Genomic DNA, 23,137 nt, shown 5'->3' with positions numbered 1-23,137 from the left:
CAAGGGGGGCACACGGTCTTTTCGCATGCATGCACTCAGTGCTCAATTCAGGGGAGTGGAAAGCACGAGCGAATGAAGGTTGTGTCGTGTGCGCGAGAGTTCTGAGGGGAAAGCGCTGCAGGGTTTTTTGGCGTGTTTGCTGGCTGGAAATCGCGCGCGACGGGACCGAGGACTTTCGAGGTCTTTTCTTTTTCTCAATCTGGCATCGCCAGAAGGTGTCAGTCTTGCGGCGGAAATTTTCACCGGGGCAGCCCCGACTTTCCCGCCTCGCCACTGAGAGATTTATGGTACTTTGAATCGTTTTTCAGCCCCCACGACGCGTTGCCGTTCTCCGCCTGTCTCTCTTATCCGTCACCGGTTCCATTTCGTCCTTCGTTTCCGTAGCCCACTCCCGGTTTTTCCCTCTGTCTCTCGAAGCCTCTGTCTGGTCCCCAGTCGCAAAGCTTGTGGGGGGTCACTTTTTCTTCACATTTTTCTCCCTTACGCAGTCACGGAGTTCCCCTAACCGGCTCCTCAGTCCTTCTCGTCGTTTTCTCTTCCCCGGCCTTTTCCCCTTTAACCAGGGTGTCTATCGCGGCTTTTCGGCGCCCGTCACGTCCCCCCTGATCTCCGCTTCTGCTCGCGCCTACCGCAAGATGGTTCGGATCGATAAGGACGACCTCCCAGGTGAGTGGCGCCTCTCCCTTTTTCCTCTCCTACCTCCTTTCCTGCGAGTTCTCAGCGAACCGATAAGCGCTCTTCTTGCACAGAAGTGACGACCTGTGGAAACCTAGAAACGACCGACCAGGCGGGCATGCAGTCTTGCGCCAGCCACACCAATGCGTCGCGCCTCTTGTCGTGACTGAAGGGAGTAACGAAGGCGACCCGAGGTTTTGAGGCAGTGTGGAAATGCTGCGGCAAGGGAAACTCTCTGATTCAGCAGCGAGGCACTGCCAATGTGGAAAGGGGGTCTACACTTGCCGAGCTCTGGGCCTGTCATCGACGAACAGAAACGAAATCGATCTGTGCATTGAATCTCTGGCAGCTGTCGTTCGGAGGAGATGTGGTGTCTGCGCTAAGCCGTCTCCAGCCCGTGTAGACATTGTGGGCCTGTTGAAACACGGAGGAGGGTGGTATCGAGGCGGCTTTTTGAACTGCCTCCAGATAATGGTTCCCAATAGACGCAGCGGTGGTTTGTTTGGAGGGAATCTGATCTACACTGAGAAGTCTCGTTTATGAAGGAGTTCCGGAGGAAACCCCCTCTGTGTTGTAAAGGGGAATTTGGAGTTCCTGAAACACAGCTGAAGACGTTGTGAACAGCTTTCGCACTCGTGTTCAACCGCGGAACCTGCGTTGTTTGTGACTGTTAGTTTCGTTTCTGATCGACTGAGAGATGGCTTTTATAGGAAGTGGAAGACGTCACAGTATGCGTATTTTAACTCTGCCTCACTTTGCTTTCTGCACTACCGCTGAGAGTTGTCCTCCCTCTATCGAATCATGAGTTTCGAACAAGCCTCACCAGCTGCCACGCATCTCTTTTCAGAACTTGAGGGGTATGGGTACGCTTTCCTTTTCAGTTTCCTGAGTTTTCCGAAAATGAGAACGGTTGATTCGCCAGAAAAACTGTCTCTCTGTCTCCTTTGTTTGATTCGTTCTGTCCTTGTTGAGAACGAAGCCAGGCGTTTCTTTCTGACATCCTAAATGTTCCTTTCCCAGCAACGGTCTGGTCGTTTGTGGGTGATGAAGTCCCCTGCTAGGTCTTTTCGGATTTGTATCGACGCATGTACCGTAGCGTCTGTTTGGGTTTGCGGCATGTGTTGCCGTCGAGTTTTGATAATTCTCCCTCTGCATATGTTTCGATGTCGAGGTGAACATGTCTCGGTTTGTGGTCCTGGCGCATGTGCATCCAGCGGAGGAACAAGACCTCCTGGAGTTTCTGTCTGAAGACAGCGACGAAGGCGAAGATGATGATTCTGAACAAGGAGAGGAGAAGCTGAAGGAGAAGCTTTCTCAGATGGAGCCTCTTCTTCAGATGGACTACTCCTTTCCGTCCACTATCGTTCTTGTTGGTGTTCCCAAGGTTCGTACACAGCATGCAAGCTCCTTGCTTTCGCGAAAGTCGAATAGCGCAGACAGTGTAGTTCTCACCGAACAGAGAGTTCAGTGATTTGCTCTAATCCGGGAAAACCTCTTTTCAATGCGGTTAGGCGTCTCGGGAGGGCTGCGAAAGCGTTTGGAGTTTCTGAAATTTAACTGGAAACAACAACACTGAATGGGATGGCTGCAGTTCTGGGACACGAAAATCCAAGCTCTTCAGGGGCGCGGTCCCCCTGCTGTACCTACACACAAATGACCAGGGAATCGGTCACGACACCACGAAGAGGGGAAGATGGACAAAATGTAGATCAACAGAAGTATTCTTTCCAGTCAAATGTGAGGAACGTGACGGGTGTTACTCGATTTGTAAAAACGAGGGAGACCCATCACGCAGACGCGTATGCTGACACTCTATAGCTTCTCAACTATACCACATGCGCGTCGCGCATCACGCAGATATACGCATATATATATATATATATATATATATGCGTGTATATTCATGCGCGCGTATATAATTATGTGTGCATGCTTTTGAAGGAGGGAGAGGTGTGTGTATGGGACACTTTGTTTTTTGTGGCACTTCGTGTTTTTTGGAAAAGGTGAACGTGTATGACTTTCTTGCGCGGCGTCTTTTCTAGGGAATCCCTCTTTCCCTGTTTCTTTTCTTTTTGTCGTCGGGTGTCTGGCGTTGTGTTTTTGTGTAAGAGCGATCTCCGCAGAAGTGTGAGTCTCTGACTCTTTTTTTTAAGTGAATGCATGCTGTTCGATTGCATCCGTTTCGTCAATGACTTCTAAATGCCTTCGGTGTTTCGTAAGTCGTTTTTGCCGCGCGTTTCTGTCTCTTCCTTGTAGGTCGGCAAAGACAAGCACGAGAAACTGCGTCTTGTCTTAGACAAGAAGATGGGAGAGGAGTTGTTGAAGAAGGGCGCTGAGAGTGTAAACGAGGGCCTCACCATTTCGATGCCTGTCAACGAAGAAACCGGTGGGTCACTGTCTTGCTTCTCGCGACTCGCTACCTCCTCCGAGAGCTTTTATTCAGAACAGCGAGCCTGTGTATTGTCTGCTGGTGATCCGGCAAAAGCTGAGGAGCCTGTTGTCTTTTCTGCCACATACGTCAGTCAGAAGAACGGCCCTTTTCGTCGATGTTCTCGGCTCGCAACCTCAATCGCACAACGGCTTAGGCCTTGAGATGAGTGTCCTCGCTAGAAAAAGAAGATCGACGATTCTGTGTCTCCGCTGTTCTGCGTGCTGGGCTTCCGTCTGTTCTTCTGCCTCAAAGAGAGCGTGTCTAAACAGGCCTGTCTCCGTGTAATGCGCTGGAGAATAAGCGCGTTTTTTCACCAATGGGAAGAGTCCTGGCCTCAAAAAACGGTTCATAGGGGGCGCACACAATGCGCAGAGAGATTTCCTTTTCTGTGATGAAGAGGAGCGAAAGCCGGGATAAGCGAACAAGGCGCTCCCACAGTTTTCTTGCCTGTTGGTTTCGTCTTCAGGAATGACAAAGGGCTTCTGCTTTGTCACGTTCAGCAACCAGTTTAACGCACAGCATGCAGCGCACCACCTCAATGGCTGGGCGCTGGATGCGAAACACACTTTCCGGGTGAGGAGAACGTTTTGCAGGCTTTCAAAGCATCTCGAGACTTTTGTAAACCACCAAGCTACAGCAGATTCACTTAAACGACAAAAACGCATTGCGGTGCTTCTGCTACGACATACCGACCTGCGCATTGCTTCCGGGAAGGCGACTTCTTCCTGAAGAAACCTGTCCGGCGCACCACCGAGGGATCGGCGACGGGTGCGAAGACAAGAGTGAACTGCTCTCGAGAGGCTCCCGTCTTGCACCTGCCGACTCGTTTCTGTGAAGGAAGTTTCCACTTTTTCCGTGTTGACTCATTTTCCAGGCTGCTTTGTTGGACGACTTCGACGAGATCGTTGGACGCGGCGCGAATTACCGCCCGCCCATCAAACTCCTCGGATTCACCCGCGAGAACTTCCGCTGGTGGCTATTGGATGCCCGTGGCCGCGAGCAATTCGTCATTCGCTACGCTGTACGCACAGCCTGCATGCGTCTGTAGTTCGTCCATTGATCGCCAAGGCGTTCGCATGTGCCCCGTGATTCAGAAAATAGCAAAGCGGACGAAGGTCAAAGACGCTTTGCTTTTCAGTGTACGAAAGACGGTGTCATTAAGCATTTGCCGAGTGGATATACACACCATGCGAGATCCGTGTTCTGAGCGCTGAGATCAGATTTTTTCGTTGCAGGCGCGTGTGTCACTCTGTTGGTCTAAGTCGAGTGGACGTTTGTAGATTTTTGCCAATTTTTGTGCATGCGTTTTTGTCTCTGAAAAAAGGGGACTCAGGCTCGTCATCCGAGTGCTCTGATCCCTGTCACACCTTCGTATGTGCGAATGTACCGAGACAGAGAGCTAGACGCAGATCAAAGATTTCTATCGGGAAAAGGATAAATGTTGATAGATATCGAAATGCATGTGTCAATATGACCGAGAGACACGTGGCGACGTCGCTTCAGACAAGTCAATCTAGATAGCCATTGATACACACACCTAGATATCTCTCTCTATATATATATATATGTATGTATACCTGCGTGTATGTATGTGGTTTTGCAGATGCGTGAGTACGTAGTTTGAGGTGACTTTCTGTTACACATGTCGAAATCATTTTTTTTCTCAGGGCGAGACGGAGATTTACTGGCATGACCCAATTGAGAGAGACTGCAGCGTTCTGGTCTATAACGGGCATCGAGAGCGCGCTGACGGCAAGCGTGTGTGGACAGACTTCCGCGTCCAGTGGTCTCCTCAAGGTTCTTTCCTTGCGACGTTCCACAGGCCTGGTAGGTTGCAGTTTTCGTGCGTTTTTTCTCATCAGAGAATATTGGGAAAAGCGCTGCACACCTTAGTGGCAATCGATGTGCATCTGTCGTACAGGAAAAACTCAGCGCGTTCTTGAGAGATTCGTACGAGTCCAAAAACCGCCAGCGTGTCATGTCGGTGACTTGCGTTATAGAGTGATGACGAAGTGACTTCCCCGCACTCCGACCCAGCACTATTTAACGGAATTCTCTACCACCACGCTAAGGCATCCAACCGGGAGCGACGCTTCTCGCTTCTTCGTATTTACCCTGTGTTTCAGTATTCTTCATAAAGGGTCATCTTGGTAGCATGTCAGCACTGGCACTGATTGAAACTCTGCACTGTGTGTACACCGAGAACAAATACGCCGTCGGGGGAATCGCGGGTGCTATTTGTGACTTTCTGAAGCGGCGCGAAGTCCCGTTATCGATTCAAGACAAGCAACAGCGCCTGTAGAATGTATTTTGCGGAGGCTTTCTCGGTCGTGTCTCGCCTGTCGGCTGTCTCGTTGCCATTTTACCTTTTTTTGTTGTTCTCTGTGTCTCTTTGGATGGGTCTCGACGTGCACAGATCCGAAAACACTCAAAAGGCGAAACAAAGAGTCTTCGCCAGGCTTCGCGGGATGCGCCGAACAGGGAATGCGAATTAATTTTGTGGATTGTTTGTGCAGGTATCGCGCTCTGGGCGGGTGACCAGTTTGAGAAGAAAGTTCGTTTTGAGCACAAAGACGTCAAACAGGTGAGCTTGATTTCCCCAAAGGCACTGCACGTAAAGCAGTCGTCCTGTCCGTCATCTCGCCTCCCCGTTTTGCTTCTCTCTACGTCTCTGGTCTCTTTCTACTGCTCGCCTTGTTCCTGCATGTATCCACATATATATATATATATATGTATATGTATACAAATATGTGTATGTCTACGTATTATGTAATTGTGTGTGTGTGTCCTGGAGGCGATTCACAAGGAGTGGACTCAGCCTTTTCCGTGTGAGGGCATCGTGTCGTTGTCATCCAACGCCTGTTTTTTTTTCAGATCGACTTTTCGCCCAATGAGACGTACGTGATCACTTGGGATGGAAGCCCTGCCCAGCTGCGCAACGAGAAGGCGGTTCGCATCTGGAAGGTCATGACTGGTGAGAACCTTGACTTTTTTTGCCTTGGTGTCGCAGCGTGTCTGCTTTTCCCAAACCGGTGACTCGAACTCCGTGACACGGGGGAACTCCTATCGATATGTTTGTGGTGTTCTGTCCGCTAAAACTCTCCCCCGGCTTCTGCACATCGGGTCATTTTGTTCCTACAGTTCGTGGAACCTGGGACTATCCCTTCATCGTGGTGACCAGGGGTCGAGCCTCAGTTGGCGCCTCATTGAGTGACTCATGTCTTCCTTTGAAACTCAGGCGAGCTTCTGCGGCAGTTCCCCACACCTGCTTACTCTCCTCGTGGAGGCGAATATCCGCATTTTCTTTTCTCTCATGACGACCGCTACGTTGCGCGCATGGGCGAGAAGGAGCTCTGTGTCTACCAGATGGAGTGCGACGACGAGCCAGAAGCTGAAGGCGAAAAGAGCGATGAAAAAGGGAGAAAGGTAAAAACCGCAACGCGCATGCACTCTTTCACGTTTCTACGGACGGCCCTCTTCCTGCTGGTTCGGTTGATCTGTTTGTATGGCCGTGGCGTTCCGCCGTTCCGTCCAACTCCCAGTCCGTTCTTCTCGAGTGTGTACGTACACTGTCGCTGTCTGCCGTATGTACATTCCATGTTCTGCTTGCACACAGATGCATGCTAATGGTTTCCGCGATGCCAAGTGGCCTGAGCATTCTTGTTGACCTCTGCGTTTCCTGCTTGCTTTTTCTTCAGGATCGCTGCGCCGTTCGTCTTCTGCGTGACCCGCGCGACGGAAAGCTGTCGTCTCTGAAGTATCCTCTTGAAAAGTTCGAGTGGTCGCCGACAGAAAACATCATTTCTGTCTGGATCAAGGGATCTGAAGATGCTCCCGGTGCGTTTTTCGAACGGACACGGCTCCTTTGTCGAGTGTTCGCAGATGTAGAGAGAAGCGAAGTCGCCTAGGTTCACTGGCACAACCGTGCAGAAAGTCCAAAAGCGCCCGAAACCACATGAGACTCTGCAATACGTAACGGGACATGAGGCCGAACCTGGGGGTAGCCAACGAGGTGTACGTACCGTGACGAACTGATAACAGAATTCAGGAGTTCTTTTGAATCTTTGTGCTTCGAACTAGGAACATTGTCCATCCGTTAGAACGGGTGAAGGATCTCCCAACGGAACGACAGTGAAGAGAGTGACACTTCGATGTTTGTGCTCGTGGAAGTGCGGCCTCAGTACGCCAGACGGACTGATTGTTGGAGCACTTGTTTGGAAGTCGATACTGGTTTTTTAAGGGGGAACGGTGCTCTCCCGGCTGTCTCCTTTTTTCATCTGCTCTCTCGTCGTTGTCGGGAGAGTAGTCGGAAAGACAGCCGAGAAAAATCTGAGGCGTAACGTGTCGGCAGCAACAGGCAATTCTTTCCATTGCCCGTGTTCTGTGTTGCTGTCGATGAGGCGCTCTCAACATGTTGAAATTTCAACATTTAAATGAACATATACATACATACCTTAATATATATATATATATATATATATATATATTTGTTGGAGTCTCAACATTTAGGCAGGCATACAGAGCAACATAAGACTACATCTAGATGTGGTGATACGCTTGGAAATGCATGCCTCGAATTTGTAGATATACACGCATGTATATATGTATATATGCTTATTTATATGTGTATATGTGTTGGTTTAAGAGTAGGGATTCCCTGTAAACGTTGTACTGTACAGAGATGTGCCTGTTTCAAGTGCGTTTGATGTGAGCTTTTCGTCTGGCGGTGAGTTCGCGACGCATGCATGCTGTTCAAGGTGTCCGAAACGTTTCTGTGCTTTCAAACGAGACAGCGCTTTTTCACGGCAGGCGAGTGAGAACGAACTCCAGTCACGGGACACCGAACTGTGCGTGAACTGTCTCAAGCCCTTTCGCGCCAATTCTGTTTTGTGTCACTTTCCAGGTCGGCTGCTTTTGGTTGAAATTCCGAGTCGTCGCGAACTGAGCAGCAAGAACGTGTACAACGTCAAGGGTGCGTCGATGCACTGGCAGTCCAAGGGAGACTTCCTCTGCCTTCGTGTAAGTTGGAGGATCTGTCTTGGTCCTTTTTTCTACACTCCCCTGAACTCCCGTCCTCTCTTTCTCTCTAGTTCATCGTGGGCGTCTGGCCCTTCGGAAAAAGAGCGTTCCGCTGTTTCTGTGTGCCGTGTACTTCGTTGACGGCATGTTCGTGATCTTTCTCCCGTCGCCGTGTTTTTACCCACTCTTCGCTGGCGTGCAGCTACTCCGCATTTGTGCGCGTTCCCTGAACGTGCAACTATTGGCAATTCGCGGCGGAAGTCGGATCCGCGTTGCCTTTAAAAGTCTCAAAGCAACAAGGGCGCCTGTTAAGCGCTTGTGTCTCCCGTTACGTGTGAAGAGCTGTTGACTTGTTCAAGATCTATACTCAACGGATTCAGAAAAAGCTTGTCTCTGTTTTTTCTTCCCTACCGAGGCGACTGGGGAGAGGCTTCGTTCTCCGCAAAGAGGGGGTGCGACGAACGGTTTCAAGAGAGAATCTGCGGGGACCTTTGACCACATTTTAGAGAAAGAATCATCTTATAATCAGACACTTTTTTCTGGAAAGGTCCACTTTGTTCGGTGTAAGTTGAGACAGGACGCTTCGAGAGAACCCTGTGTTTTTCACCGCAAAAAAGTCCACTGAGATCACAGAGTTACGCCTTTGGGCTCCCCAGTCTCTCTCTCTCTCTCTCTCCCTGTGAGGGACCTGCTGAGCGCTTGTCCGACAACTCGACCAATTCTTCTGATGGTGTTTCCCGATTTTTTAGCTCCAAAATTGCCTTATGTGGAGACGCATCGCGCTGACAGGAAACAGCGATCAAAGAATGCGTTCTGCCCAGGACCTTCAGACACGAAGCGCCGCTGCTTTCCCCTTCTGCACATCATCAAGTTCGTTGTCAGAACGGCTCTGTCTGGAGGATGTGCAGCGTCTGTGAATCCATTCTTCTTTTCAGACGGTCGCGTTCAAGAAAACCGGAAAGAAGGGGAAGAAAGAGTTTACTCAGCTCGAAATCTTCCGTATGAGAGAGAAGGACATCCCGGTCGACAACGTGCAACTCAACGATGTGGCTGTGCAGCTGCACTGGGAAGAAGGATACAGTGAGCATCAACCAGCAGCATAACAAGCGAAACTATTTTGGCGGTTCGGCAACAGAAACTCCAGGGAATATGCAAGTCGTAGACATGTCACCGACATGAAAGAGACTCTGCGAACTGAGCTGTGGGGATACGGACAAAGGCGCGGCCCAATGGTTTGTAGACAGACGAAGGAACTACAGGCAATGGGAACAAGAGAGAAGAAGGGTGAAAGGCAGAGGGTGTGACATAAGTGACGATTCGTGTGTTTTCTTTCTTCCAGGCAAGAGATTCGCTCTTGTTGTCCACGATGAGCAGACGAGCAACCAGGCTCTTCGATTCTACCGCGTGTGCGATGCCAGCGAAGGTACGCTGACTTCGAGTTTTTTCGAAGTTGCTTTCGCCTTATTTCCTCAAATGTTGATGGAGGTGTTGACTGCCTAATTCTGTCAATTGGATTCCTCTACTTACTTCTCAAAAAACAGCTGTCGTCGTGCATGGGTTTAGCGGTCGGTGCAGCTGAACCACGAGACTTCTGGCGGCAGTGTCTGCTTCCTCTCTACGACTTGAAGTTGTGGAGACGTTGCCAGAACGGACGTCCATGGCTTTGCGGTTCCCCACCTCACTTTGCAGCTGGGCTTGTGTCTACTCGACGTCTGCATCTCTGCAGCGACATCGACGATCTGGAGTTCTTTGTCTGTCGCCTCTTACGTGTAAACTGGTGGTCTTTCCGGACTGTGTGTTCTTTCCGCCTCGTTTCGGTGGTGCCAAGGCGAACGAACTTTTTTGTTCTGGAGTTTGCGGGGTGTGCCTTGTGTGTGTCTCGCAGACGGCAAGCGCGACACGATTTTGATTTACTCCTTCGACATCAGTGGATACATGAACTACATGCAGTGGTCGCCGTTTGGTTCGTACTTCATCCTTGCTTCTCTCGGTCTCGACGGAACTCTCCTTTTTTGCTGCCTGAACGATCAAGACACTGTCCAGGTGAGAGCGGGCAGAAAGAAGGTTCAGTGTCCGAAGCCGTGGGGTGTGGAGAAAAACCGTTTCGCTGGTTCGACAGAGGGAAGAGCGGACGGTCTGTTCCGCGTTCTGCTGAACTGCGCGTTGCTGTCTGTGAGTCTCCTCTCGTCTTTCAGGTGCTCCACATGGATGAACACTTCATGGTCAACGAAGTCAGGTGGTCTGCATGCGGTCGATACCTCAGCACGGCGGTCGTGCTCCCGATGCTTCCGAGCAGCAACACCGCCTCCTTCCGTCTGGGTTCCAACACAGGTGAGAAGCCGCTTCGTCTTGCGCGTGTGAACGCGAAAGAAAACGACGTGACAATTCGACACCAGCGGGCACAGAAGCATAAACTGACACCTCCACCTCGTCTACATGGTCGACGGCCTCTCCCGTGTCGCCAAAAGTTTTTCTTCGCCCACTGCCGCAGGTCGACTGTGTCAGGCGTCAACTACGGCTCTGCATGCAGTACAGAAATCTGTGACTCCAGCACTCTGGAGATCGTGTAGTGTATCAACCAGAATTCCGCGTCTGGGTTCTATGCGTGGTGAATACTCGAGTGAGGAGGTGTCGACAGCCAAGTTCGGCGTGAGTGCTGTACACCGTCCCTGACATGGAGGAGCACTCTTCGCCGCTTTGTGCGGTTTTATCGAGTTGAGATGCGTTCAGAGAAACTCAAGATCTCTTCTGTTCACACGGCCTGTGGCTGATCTTGTGCAGGTTACAAGATCTGGACGTTCCAAGGCAAACTGCAGTACAAGTGCCAAAAGGATCAGTTCTACCAGTTCCTGTGGCGACCACATCCGCCGTCGCTTTTGAAGAAAGAGAAGATCGAGGAAATCAAGAAGAAAATGAAGGATTACAGGTAAAGATGACGACTGAACACAGAGAAATCGGTTTTTCCGTGCTCAGGACTCGTGCAGTTGATGTGTGTCTGTCGCGATCCGCGTTCTTTGGAACACCTTTCCCTTCTCGCTCTGCTGTCGCAGAATATATAAATTCATGTAGAATGTGCGTAAAACGAGTGTAAGACAAGCTAGAAATGGCACGAGCGGAAGAAGTCCAAAGAGTCGTTCGTATGTCGCATTGAAGACGTTGGCTCCTGCATCAAAGGTTCTATGTACACGTCCCGGCCTCGTGTGTTTAAAACATGTCTACATGTGCTCGTGTCTGAATAATACGACGTCGGTTTTTCTAAACTCCGGAGTGTTTGTTCACAACTGTGACTCGAAATGTGGTTCGTTTCGCAGCAAACGGTACGAGGCAGAGGACGAGAAACTGCGACTGGAGCAGCGATCCGCCTTCATCCGTCAAAGAAAGGAGGAAATGGACGAATTTACCAAAGTCCTCGACGGACTCAACCAGTGGAAGGTCGACCATGTGAGTGTCTTTCCTTTAGAACGGCACTGCCTCTCAGGTTGCCAGCGATGTGATCAGGTTGTCAGATGGTGCTCTCTGCGGGTGTGGTTCTGGGTTTCTAGTATAATTGAGAACAAGCGTGTTCCCATTCGACGGCGATGATTTAAAGAGGGCCTCTCAATCAACCGCGACTGTTGCTTGTTGTGAAGAAAATCCAACGGAAAAGGTCAGGTACTTTTCGCGTAAACGGTTTTTCGTCTGCTGCGATGTGCGACATAGTCGATGTGTCTGGAACGGGTCCTGCTGTAGATCCGGGAGCACTGAAAGCAGACATAGTGAGGTGGTCGTGACCGGTGAGGAAATGAAACGTCCCGCTAGAAAGTGTGAAAAGTGTGGAGGGTTCACGACCACGTGGTGGAGGCGGTTTTGGTGTCTTTGTTTACAGGAGCTTTACGACGACTGGCAGCTGGCTTATGAAACATTCGACGCCCAGTTTGACTGGGAGGATAAAGAAGAAGTTATCGAAGACGAACTCGAAGTCAAGGAGGAGATCATTACATAAACTTCGAAACTGGGAGTGGGAGACGATTCGTGCTTTTTCGTCCTGTCACCTTGCTCTCTACTGGTCGCTTCTTGTCGTTGTCGCTCTCTGTGAAAACTTGTTCTTGTGACACACATTCTACCCTATGACCCCAAAATAGCAGTCATTTCCTCAGAATGTGTCAAAACCCGGTCGGGTACTGGTGCTCTCCTAAATCAAAACCGAGGACGATTATATTGTTCCATCTCCTCGCCTCCGGGCCCCATCAGTCTGCTCTTTCTTTCATGAAAAGCACCTCGGCTGGTGCGTAACACTTCACTGAAATAACGGAGAAACACGCTGCAACTGTCATCTTGTCTAGATGAACATGAACGTAGCACCGATCCCTTGGCACGATGAAGACTCTTCACATCTCGGCTTTCGGAGCTTTCTAAAGATTCACCAGACGATGCGAACGCTGCCCAACAGCCCAGACACACGGTCACTTCCTTGCTGGATGCCGGAAACACCTGGAGTATTTGCAGCCGGATACACGAATGCTCGCACCAGAATGAAGCACAAGAGAGTAGAAGATGTTCAGTGGCTTTATGCATATTCAGGCTTGATGGTAAGTGTAATCAGCGTCGGTTTCACGATGAACAAAAGAGGAGCCCCGCGCTACGGTAGGCGATGCAGAAGTTGTGTTTCGGCAGATGGAAGCAATTCCTCTCTCGCCTTTGGACTGATGTGAAGTGCGTGCGGAACCGATGTTTGTACCAAAGGGAACAAGCGCGTAAAAGATCGAATGCGCCGCGTTAGTTTCGGTTACACTCCGTGCCGTACACCACCACTGCCACGATGCACAGCATTTGTGCGTGCTTACATTTCGAACGATCTCCCTAAGCTCGACGCTGTTGTGTATCGATGTTGCACCTAGGAGACTCCTTCACCGAAGTGCCAGTTTGGCGCAAGGGCCTCCGATGTTCTTTCCGAGCTGGCTGTTCATTTGCAAGCGCACACACGACTACGGCTCAGACAAAAGAATGTTACTCAGAATTCCACAGAACGTCCGTAAAAAGCGGGTCGCCAAACAGAGAGCAGCGCGATGCTTGGCGGGAAATAAGTAGGGAGAGCAAAGATGCCTGCTTTGTGAGTGTGGAAAGCGCTGAATTCAAACGTTTGGCATCTGCTGCGGTCCGTTCTTCCCTAGGTGAACGCGCTTTGCTAGTGCTGGCCACGCGGAGGTACGGGCAAGAAAGGACTTAGCCGTTTCGAAGAAATGCAGTTCACTCAAAGGCAGTCAATCGGAAATGCCGTCGGAGGTGATAACGTGGCAAACACGCCCAGTCACGAATGAATATCACCGGCGCAAAAACACCACTTGCTGCATCGCTGTCTCCCGACAGTCGGCTTCTGCAACGTTGCCGGGGCATCCTTACACTCTAAATGTTTCCGTCACACTGCATCGTCACACAAAAACATTCCGTATCATGTTCGACTTGCATCCAGAGTTGTTCCCTCAAACGAAAGGTGGCATGTGTAAGCGTAGCTGCTTCAGTTTGCTGGCTGTGTTTTATTCCTTCAGAACTCCACCTTCAAATGTGCAGTCACGAGAAACAGCTTCTCACAACTCCGAGTTAGACTTCCAGGCTTCTCGTCCCTCTTTGCAGTGGAGCTTTGCAAGCTGGGATTTTATTGCAGAGAACTAGTCGTGTCACGACTCAGTTGCTTTGAACAGAGAATGAATCCCGATCTTCACTGCAGGCTCAGCTGGTGCGTCGTGCTGGCAGGAACGCGAGTCGATTGCCAGTGGAGAGTCGACCAGACCTCCATTTCAAACGTCGATTCTCTTTGCTTTGGAGCGCAAATACCTCTGGCTCCTGGCAGTAATGTGGCTCACAGAAATCATTCGGTAGTTTGCTTTCATTGTGCCTGGCCATACCTCGGTGTGAAGTCACCATGACACTAATCGATCTCGTCTGTGTGTCTAAGTCAAAGTTGATCCACGGTGTCGAATGTCAGTCTCTTCCTCGCATTATTCGAGAGTCGAGGCAGCGGCCAATACGCCCAGCAACTAGCATGCCCTTCTTCTCTGTGTCAGGGAGAAATGCGCCGCCAACGGTGTCCTTTCGTATCGTCCACGACAAGGTGAAAAACACAGCTCGCTTTCCTTAACGGGGAGATACAAGTGTCACAAGTGTACTTTTTGACACTTCCACAACCAGTCTCGGTAGCCCACAAACGTAACCTTAACTGTGCAACGGAGATCGCTATGCTGGGGCCACTCATCCCTTACTCAAAGTGTGCCACCAGGAACTGATTTCACGTTGTCACGGAAAAGAAAGACTTAAGTGCCGACCTATCTGGTTCCTGTGTTTCCGCACTTTGTGGTGACCAAAAAAGCTAGTTTGACAGTTGCTGGTCCCTGTTTGCGATTGTCGCCAGTGTGCTCGAGGAAATATGGGCCTTTTGACACAAGAGGTGGAGAGCGCGAATTACATCGGGAGGTCAAAGGCCATGACGTCTTCGAAATGAGGCTTGAACTTGGCGACAAATTCCTTGTGCTTTGGGTGCTCCGCGTACACCTGCAGCTGGTCCTTCCCGTGGAATTCAGAGTAGAGAAAGTGCGAGAAGCCCTTTGTCCGATCCTCTGTTACAGAGGTCCGCATATCGATGAAGAAGTCGAGCTCCGGAATGAGAGCTTTCAGCTGTCGGCCGTCTTGAATGAACTGTTCCAGGAGTTCAGCCGGAGTGGCCGGCTTGAACTTGAAGCACACAATATGACGCAGGCCGTATGCCATCTTTTGAAAAACTTCCGTCTGGTGAGGCGAACGGGGGAGCAGAGGCGGACCGTGCAAAGGCAGGAACGAAATCCGTGCTAAGCGACGCACGAAAAATACACGAAACGCGGCACCCAGGACAAATCACGGCAGCGATCTTCCACGTCGTGTCTCCGCTTCTAGTTGAACGTGCCAGAAGCGGCATCCAATGCTGGCACTTCAGGTGCCACGGGAAAAGTCGCTGAACCCCGTACTGGGTGTCTCCGCGCAGAAGACATCCTCCAGCATCCGAGCAAGAACTCCGACAGCAAGAAAAAAAGACCGCGTCCCAAACTCGTGTACACCTTTCCAGCAATTAACAATGCAGAAGTACTTCTGCGGAAAAAGTTTCCATCTCTTCCTGACAGAAAGTACAATTTCAATGCACGGACACACTTACCACACTCGAACACCAGCCACGCCACAACATATCCGATGTACATAGAGTCCCAGATGAGACAACATATTTCCAGCCTTTCATGCTCTTACACAGCAGATAATCCGTTAACAACACCTTTTACCTCCAGGTCATGAATTAACACGAACGGAACTAGAAAGCGCGACGACCGCCAGGTATCAGCGACTGAAGAGTTCCAACGCGATCCTCCGTTACTCAGGGACTGAGTTGACGTCGCAAAATCGAGAGGAAACCGAGCAATGCAGGGACGGGTTCACTTGCATAGCTGCTCTGCGGTAAGTGTTAAAAAACTGGGCGATTTTCCGTCATTTTCGACAGTGGGAACACTTTCGTTCGCTCTGTTTGGCTCTAGACGAGGGTCCTGCCCTCGACTCTGAGAACAGGTGCATGCCTCTGGTAGTTTGGAGTAGCCATCTAAAGCCGATGCAAATTCGGTAATTGTGAGGCAGTTTCCAGCCTCGAAATGGTATGCTACGTGTTGCTGAATACATTGCAATTTTGCTGAGATGGCCTCGTTTTGGAGTGTTGGGCGCTCCTACGATTCAGCGGACGCCACTGTCGTGTTTGGCACTGGCACCCAAAGCATGCAGCCCATTTGAGACGCGAGGCGAAATTCCGTCTCTTCACCTCTCGGTCTCTCTTTTAGTCTCAAATATACCCCCCGACACTCGCGTACTTTCTTCAGAATCGGACACACTGTGCCTTCGAGGGCGGAACGAGCTGTTTCGCATCGAATCCGACTTTTCTGTCGACCACCAAGTTTGTTTTCCTTGTGTTCCGGAGTTCGTCTTCATGGGAATCGTTAAAGTGTGTGTACGGCAGTGGCAACCGCCAAGTGGTGGAGGCTCTGCTCTCGCAGACGATCACGGTGCGACAGAAAAGGCAGAAACCTCTGATAGAGTCGTCTCATTCGGCATCATTGCCGACCCCCAAGTGAGTTTTTTGCAGGCTGTACTAGTTTTCAGGACCCATCATGGATATCTGCTTCCAGGCAATTTTAAACGTGTTTCGTTATAGAGACATTCTAAAGAGATAACGGCGATCACTTGCCCCCCTAAATACCCATCTAGAACTGATGCTCTCCGGTTCATATCCTGAAACTGGAGAGCGGCCCAACTGTCCTATTTTCAGTCTCTGCCCGTGCTGGATAGGCGCTTGTTCGAAGCACCGTAGACACCACGACCGAGAAAAGCAGCATCCACCTGCCGCTTCTGTGTGCACTTCTTCGCCATGCGCATTAACTCTGTTCGTTCTCGTCTCCTTTTCCTTCGTAGCTCGGCATGCTGAAGAAGAATGCCGAGTGGGCTGAAGAGATCGGCAGGCTACGCTGCGGACTTGATGCGATAAAGCGACAGAATCCGGCTTTCATCATCGTCCTTGGCGACTTGGTGCAGGCGTTCCCTGAAGACGAGGGTAACCGGCTAAACAGGGTGCGAGCAATGACACTTTGTTCCTTTTAGTGCCCGAGGGAAGGCGGAGCACTGGGATGGCTGCCGAAGGAACTGCGCCGCCGCGCCCTAAGTTCCTTTTCATCCTTTGTTAGTAACAGCTGCGAAGTGTCTATCGTACTGAACTCGATCAGTCTTCTTACGAGTGGCTCTTAGGAAATTTCCGTCTTGGGGGGCTCCCGTGGTTGTGTGTGCCCATACTCTGGGAGCTCGGTGACAGATACTGGCTGTGGATGCGAGTCTAGCCAAGAGTACGAGAGCGCAGCATTCTTCCTAGAACGAGGGGAAGCCTGAGCTGGATCCGCGATGTCGTGTTTGACGTCCTGGAACAACTGAATCGAGGTTGAGGCGAGGGGTCACGGGAGAGTCGACTCGCAAAAACACATGTAAAAACGCCCCTGCTAATATAGGTGCGTAGTTCGCGAGAGAGGCGTCCTGCCTTCTTCAAGACAAATCGCGTTGGCTTTCCCGTTGCAGGAACGTGAGATCAGCGATATTCGTCAGACCCTACAGTCATTTTCAGGCGATGTCCCTGTGGTAAGAGAGTGGGAGAGTCTGGAGGTGCATGCAGGGCGTTTTCTTGTGAAAGACCAACACGCCTGGCACATCTGCTCCTGCTGGATATCGGTGGAGCCTGCATTTTGGGGGCCTAGACTTCTCAGTGTGTCTACGCCTGTTTCTGTTGCGCCCCTACTCCCTGTACGACTTGTACGTGCTTGACTCTTCAGTTTTTGTTAAGAATTACTTTGTTTACAGCTTATTTTTCCGTTACTTTCAAGAACATACCGTTATGTTCGATGATCTAATGCGTTCACAGCTCGCCTACCCTGTGGGAGGTGCGCTGTTTGTGGAGTAGCGCCATCTATAAGAATCAAGAAGATGCTCGTATATGCCCAAGCAATCACTTTTTCACAGTGCACAGCAAATTCGCGAGAGAAGTCGACAGGGCTCTTCAAGCCTTTTCTACGTTGTCGTTTTCCCCCGTTGCAGTCTGGTGAAAGACGTCACTCGGTTCGTTGACCGCATCCATCTCGTGTCTCTATAGCGACCACAGGACATAGATTGTATGTTTCCTAATCGACTCCATCCTGAATGCAACACCTTCTGCCTTGGTCTACTGGTGTTTCTCGGTGGAAGTTGTCGGTTTTCGTGTATGAACTTCAGATATGTGTCGTGTAGCACTCGTGTTGCGATTAAAGAGCAGAGAGTTTGTACCTGGAACACACTGAAGGGTCGTTAGACGATTTCAAGGTGCTCCTTGTATCGTGGAAAAACTGAGGAAAGGCGGTGTGCTCACGGGGATCGTCTGTTTCATCGGTATAGAACGGCATACATGGTCCACCTCTTCCTCGTTCGCAACAACCAGACCGCGAAAGAATTAGGTGTTGAATGGGAGGCAAGGTGATTCAGTTTTTGCGTATGTCTTTCGTCCAAAATGCATATGTTTTCAGTTGATTGTCGCTGGCAACCACGATGTGGGTAACGCGCCGACGGAGCAGAACCTCGATGACTTCCGAGCTCTCTGGGGTATGTACAGCGTCTCAGATTTACAGTTACTTGCCGTCGGCGACGGCACTATCCAGGGATTACCAAACAAAGCAATGCACGAAGCCAATACACAGCCCAGACTAACAATGGGAATCGTTAAATGCGGCAAACGGGCCACATGGGCTGAAAATCGAAGGTTTTCTGTACATGCGAGGAAGGAAACTAAGGACTTCGAGTTTTTCGGCTGTCTCCGTTACCCAGCTCACATATTACATCTGACAGTGAACGGTCCCTTCTAACGTACTCTTACTTAGGAACGATGGAGTTAGAGGCGAAGAAACGTAGAAACATGTTTCAGTCTTTTCTTGTGTAATATACGTGCTGCATACACTGAGGAGTTGAGAGACAATGTAAAGCATTTGCGAACTGAGTCTCGTCAAGTAACGCGATGGGGGCGGGGGCACAGGTCTTCGTTGGTTCTTCTTGTCTGGTATTTCTCCTTTCCGGCGTCCAAGAAAACGAGGTTGTCTCTACTTTTCTTGTTTCCAGTCATGCTGAGTATCCTTATTACTGCCCTTTTTATGTCTTTTCGATCTGAGTTCACGTTTTTGGACTGCGGATCATCTGTACAGAAACGACTTTTACCGTAATGTGAGGAGAGCCACACTGAGTTGCTTTGTTTTGCTTTCTGTCGCCCATTTCCGGAGTTTCTGCATCAGCCGGGCGTCGCATGTTCAATTTGCCAATGTCTTTCTCGCAGGCGATGATTACTACAGTTTCGACCTCGGCCACGCTCGCGGCATCGTCTTGAATTCTTGCTTGTTCTTCAACCCGGCCAATGCACCTGGAGAAGCTGAGGTGTGTGCCATTAGCGAAAGATCTCCAGTTTCGTTTGGTGCAATGCTTGCTTGGTTCAACTCAAATCGAGTTAATCGAGATATTATGGTACCGAGGTTACTGAATAGGACTTCAAGGATGGGAGACAGGCGATGTTCTCCGTGTTTACTCTTCACCACCTCCCCAGTGGCATGCTGAACGCAGCTAAAAGTGTTGGACTTCAATCCACTACCGGTTTTCATGTCGGCTGGGCGCGGCTCTTTTTAATCGCATTTGTCTAAAGCATGAAAGTTCCTCACCAGAGGAACCGAAGTTTTTACGGATTTTGTCACTTATCAACACTCTGAAGGCTGCTGCTTAGTGCGCTAGGGTCATCTAGTAGTACCAGCTTCGGCGAAGCTGCGAATAACTGCCCTTCTTTATGGTCTTGGAATAAAGGTTTCCTGTACGTGTCAAGCGAGCGCTATCCCTTTCGACAAGCCGTGTCGTGCGACGGTATAGAAAGCATCCATCTAAGAAAGAGGGGAAGTGGACGCAGAAGGGATGCGTGAGAGACTGCGTGGATCTGGAAAGTTCACATGTCGAGGTTGGGCCGAAGATCCGTCATTTCTGGCGAAACGGGCCCGCCAGGGGTATTTCTGTCACTGAGCTTTGGCATGTTTGCAGGCACAGTTCGTATGGCTAAAGGAGGAATTAGAGACGGCGAAAGAAGAGCGTAAGCGTAGTTCAGTTTGAAAACCTCCCGTACATTCAGTTTGCAGGGTGTAATCAGTAAAGACTCATTTGATGTTCATGAAGGGAGTTACATCTGAGGTTTCATCAATGCTCACATGGGCTCTAGGACGTTAACACGCAAACGTATCCTGTCTAGAGTTTAAACTTGATAGCGCCATCTTTTGTGGTGTTATGATGACCAGATACGTTTCTTTTTTTATGGATACTTCACCGACATGTTGTTGACGAAAAAGCTAACACACCAACGGTTCGAATGAATTTGTGTTCAAGACCGCGTGTCGCGCGGTTGCCACACCACTGTGCCCGTGCTGGTGGTTGTGAGTTGGGGCAGGCTACGCAACTCGCTCCCATGGGATAGCCTTCTCGTGGATGTCTACGTGAAGCGGACGGAGTGCTCTGCGATCGCAGCCACCGTTTCCTGGATTTGAGCCGCAGTGTCTATGGTCAAGTTCGCGTTTGCCGTCACAGTGCGTTCTGAGAGGCAGGCGATTTGCCAGACGTCCGCGGCAATTCATGTCGGCGATCTCTTTCAGGGAAACCGGTTCTGCTCTTCATGCACCACGCGTTTTTCTGGAGTGACTGGAACGAAGCAGACGACATCGGCATCATCCACATTCGACCTTTGAACCTCGTACGACTGTGGCTCTGCGTGCTTCTGACCATGGCAGCGCAAGCACGAGACTGTCAGTGCCGCCGACGAAGTGGATCGAAAACGGCTAAAGCAGAAACACGCGTCTCGGTGCCTTCTCCAGCGTCCTGACAGCGGCTACAGACTAGCTTCCCAACGATGAGACCATCGATCTGTCTGTTTTTCTGTCCGTCTTGCGAATATTGAACGGCAACCTGTTGGACCGGGGTATACGGTTTAAGTGGCACACGCTTAATGGGGGGTTATGTTCTGCTTTGAGATCTCTCCCAGAAGCACGCGTGGAGGGTTCTCTCTTTTTGCAGGATACTCCAAAAAGCCACTTCCACCTGCCTCGGGCGCAGCGAGACAGGCTTCGAAGCTTGCTGAGGAACTCCACAGTGAGCCGAGAGGAAACTGGGGAAACGAGAACGGATGGTATAGTCTTTTTTCTCAAAAAAAGCGACGGGAGAGCGAGAAAAAAGATGTGCTGGCGCAGACGATCGGAGTGAGTGAGCTTCATCGGAATCAGCGTGTGAGCTTTGCTGAGGAACCCGAGTCGCAGGTGGAAACCATGAAGTGCCGGTTCGTAAGTTCTCGGTACACTTCCAGCTTGGATGATCTGTCAGAAAGACTATTGAAAATGAAGTTAAGAGTCGAGTTGATGCGGAGGTGTTCAAAACAGCCGTGTGTATGTTTCCCAGGTGTCACACTCCTTTCATGGCCACTTGCACGACAACATGGTTGTGCACGCAAGCGATCCTGGTCTCGAGCAAGTCGTCACGTCGGCAACAGGCCTGCCGCTAGGAGATGCGCCGTAAGCCGTTATCTGTGAACTATAGGCGTGTGTAACCTGTGAGATAAAGACCTGTTGCTTCGAAACGATTTGCCTGGCGATTCATAGGCTTGTGGTGATCTTTCTGTTATGAGTCTCTCAACATTACTTGAGCCTTACTACTTGCTGTGTAGTGATGATGGCAGGTACGTTCCGAAACAACTAGTGCCGTGCGGAGTCTAGTTTCTGTTATTGTGCAATTGCTGTTGCACGCTTCGTGACACATTTAAGTATTCGTATCATTGGGATGGGTTTGTAATGACTCTCGCACCGCAGTAAATCATTTTTCCCGATGTCCATACACATTTGCGGAAGGCTGGAAAAAAATGAATGTAGTCTCGGACAGCGATTACTTCAGTACACACACCTGGACTTTGGTATCAGGGGGTCGTACGTTGTTGAAGTGTAACACAGCGAGCGGCCGTGAGCAGTCCAGTGGGGTGGTGGTGTGCAACAGTCGTAGAGAACGTGGGTGCACGCGTCTCATAACTGGGGTAGAGAATTCAGCTGCACTCCGTTTAAGCTTCACAGTGAATGCGTTTGCATGTCAACTTACTACAGACTGCGAGAACGAAACTAATGTAGTAAACCACTGTGTTCATGGAAATCAAGAGACCTTGTTCTTTATCATGCTTTTAGAGACCATGTGTCGAATGGTCATTGTGATTGACACTCAACTTGTGTTGGATGCTAAGAATGCCTGCCTGATTCTTGTTTTGCTCCATTCGTACGAGTGCGGCATAGCGACGAGGAGCGCTGAAGTAAAGTGCATACAGGGTCTGCTGTTCCATTTTTGCAGAGCGGGGTTTAGGATGGTCCATGTCGACGCAAGAGGCGCTGTGAAGCACGAGTTCTTTGCGCTTTTGGAATCGCACATACCTGAAGAAAAGTGCACTTCAGTCACTAACTAGAGGGTGCCCCGAAACGACTGAATTCTCTGTCGCCAAAGCAAGATTTCACATCGCACTTTTGACTGGCACACTCCTGGCACAGTTCAGATCTGGGCGATAAAGTTGACTACGGCAAGGAGTCCGTCTGTGGCCCGTCTCGCTTTCCAGGATCCGCCGCTCTCGTGAAAAATATTAATCTGCTGTCTCGCGGCGCTTTTGTTTGTTACGGTCTTTTTCCGCTGAATAGCTACTAGCGGTGTCTCGCTCAGCCTCTCGTTCAGGTACGGCCACCGGGTCTTTCTAGGTTTCCAGCCCCTTTATCAGGAGTGGGAACTGAAGCAAGTAGTGTAGGTGTGCGGAAGGGAAAGTGGAGTTTACAGCTGCAGACAATGCGGCAGGCACCTTCGGTTATAGTAGCGAATTTGGTCGGCAGCGTATTTCTGCCGATGATGCCCTACGATGATACAGGGATTCCGTGCTGGGGTGATTCGCCTGTCAGATTCACCTCGTATGGATATGCAACAATTTTAGACAGGCAGCCATTTTAAGAACGGCACTCGAGTCCTTTCTTGTGTAAAACCTTGAGGACAAAAATGAGTAAAGAGGCACGCTGCCATTGTGATCTGTCATTTTTTGTGTCAACCGCTGTCACACGGTGGAATGTGTCGCCGACAATCCTTCACTTTGCCACCGGTTAGGTCACGCCGCTCACCACGATTCCTTAGACGCCGCAGTCAGTACATGACGCTTAGTTCCACAGCTCTGGAAGAAAGTTCAGTGTGCGGGCACAATACAGTAAGGTGACACCATGCAGCTTGTCGGGGCATTCTTGCCATGCTGCCTCCTTCTGTCCACAAGGGATTGCTTCGCAACTGCGACAGGAAACCATACATTAGTTGGAGGTGGTATGCGTAATGCTGCCATTTTATGGTGTAAATTATGTGCAGCGCTGAAACACGAGAATAATTGGAATACAC

General features: G+C 50.3%; 3 protein-coding genes across 3 annotated transcripts; 2 read left to right on the top strand and 1 right to left on the bottom strand.

The window, feature by feature from the left end:
* The first annotated feature begins 92 nt into the window (after positions 1-92).
* TGME49_222860 (eukaryotic translation initiation factor, putative) lies at positions 93-13,120 on the top strand. The gene is made up of 18 exons (XM_002370032.2): positions 93-666; positions 1,890-2,059; positions 2,932-3,061; positions 3,573-3,679; positions 3,981-4,127; positions 4,774-4,933; positions 5,623-5,690; positions 5,981-6,080; positions 6,345-6,532; positions 6,805-6,943; positions 8,010-8,125; positions 9,061-9,205; positions 9,465-9,548; positions 10,011-10,168; positions 10,321-10,456; positions 10,907-11,051; positions 11,437-11,566; positions 11,991-13,120. The coding sequence occupies exons 1-18, from the start codon at positions 636-638 to the stop codon at positions 12,105-12,107; spliced, it is 2,271 nt and encodes a 756-aa protein (XP_002370073.1). The 5' UTR covers positions 93-635; the 3' UTR covers positions 12,108-13,120.
* On the bottom strand, positions 12,499-15,867 carry TGME49_222850 (stress responsive a/b barrel domain-containing protein). Its single transcript, XM_002370031.2, has one exon. The coding sequence runs from the start codon at positions 14,864-14,866 to the stop codon at positions 14,561-14,563; it is 306 nt and encodes a 101-aa protein (XP_002370072.1). The 5' UTR covers positions 14,867-15,867; the 3' UTR covers positions 12,499-14,560.
* TGME49_222840 (Ser/Thr phosphatase family protein) lies at positions 15,771-22,789 on the top strand (the record flags this gene model as incomplete). Its single annotated transcript, XM_002370030.2, has 10 exons — positions 15,771-16,235; positions 16,577-16,732; positions 17,228-17,287; positions 18,202-18,277; positions 18,999-19,096; positions 19,742-19,790; positions 20,344-20,441; positions 20,762-20,836; positions 21,140-21,252; positions 22,070-22,789. 10 exons carry the CDS (start codon positions 15,771-15,773, stop codon positions 22,179-22,181), a joined length of 1,302 nt encoding a protein of 433 aa, XP_002370071.2. The 3' UTR covers positions 22,182-22,789.
* Between the last annotated feature and the right edge of the window lie 348 nt (positions 22,790-23,137).

The sequence above is a fragment of the Toxoplasma gondii genome, chromosome II, assembly GCF_000006565.2.
Source record: "Toxoplasma gondii ME49 chromosome II, whole genome shotgun sequence".
NCBI lineage: Eukaryota > Apicomplexa > Conoidasida > Eucoccidiorida > Sarcocystidae > Toxoplasma > Toxoplasma gondii.
The sequence above is the reverse complement of the archived record's forward strand: the minus strand, read 5'-3'. Positions and strand labels throughout refer to the sequence as shown.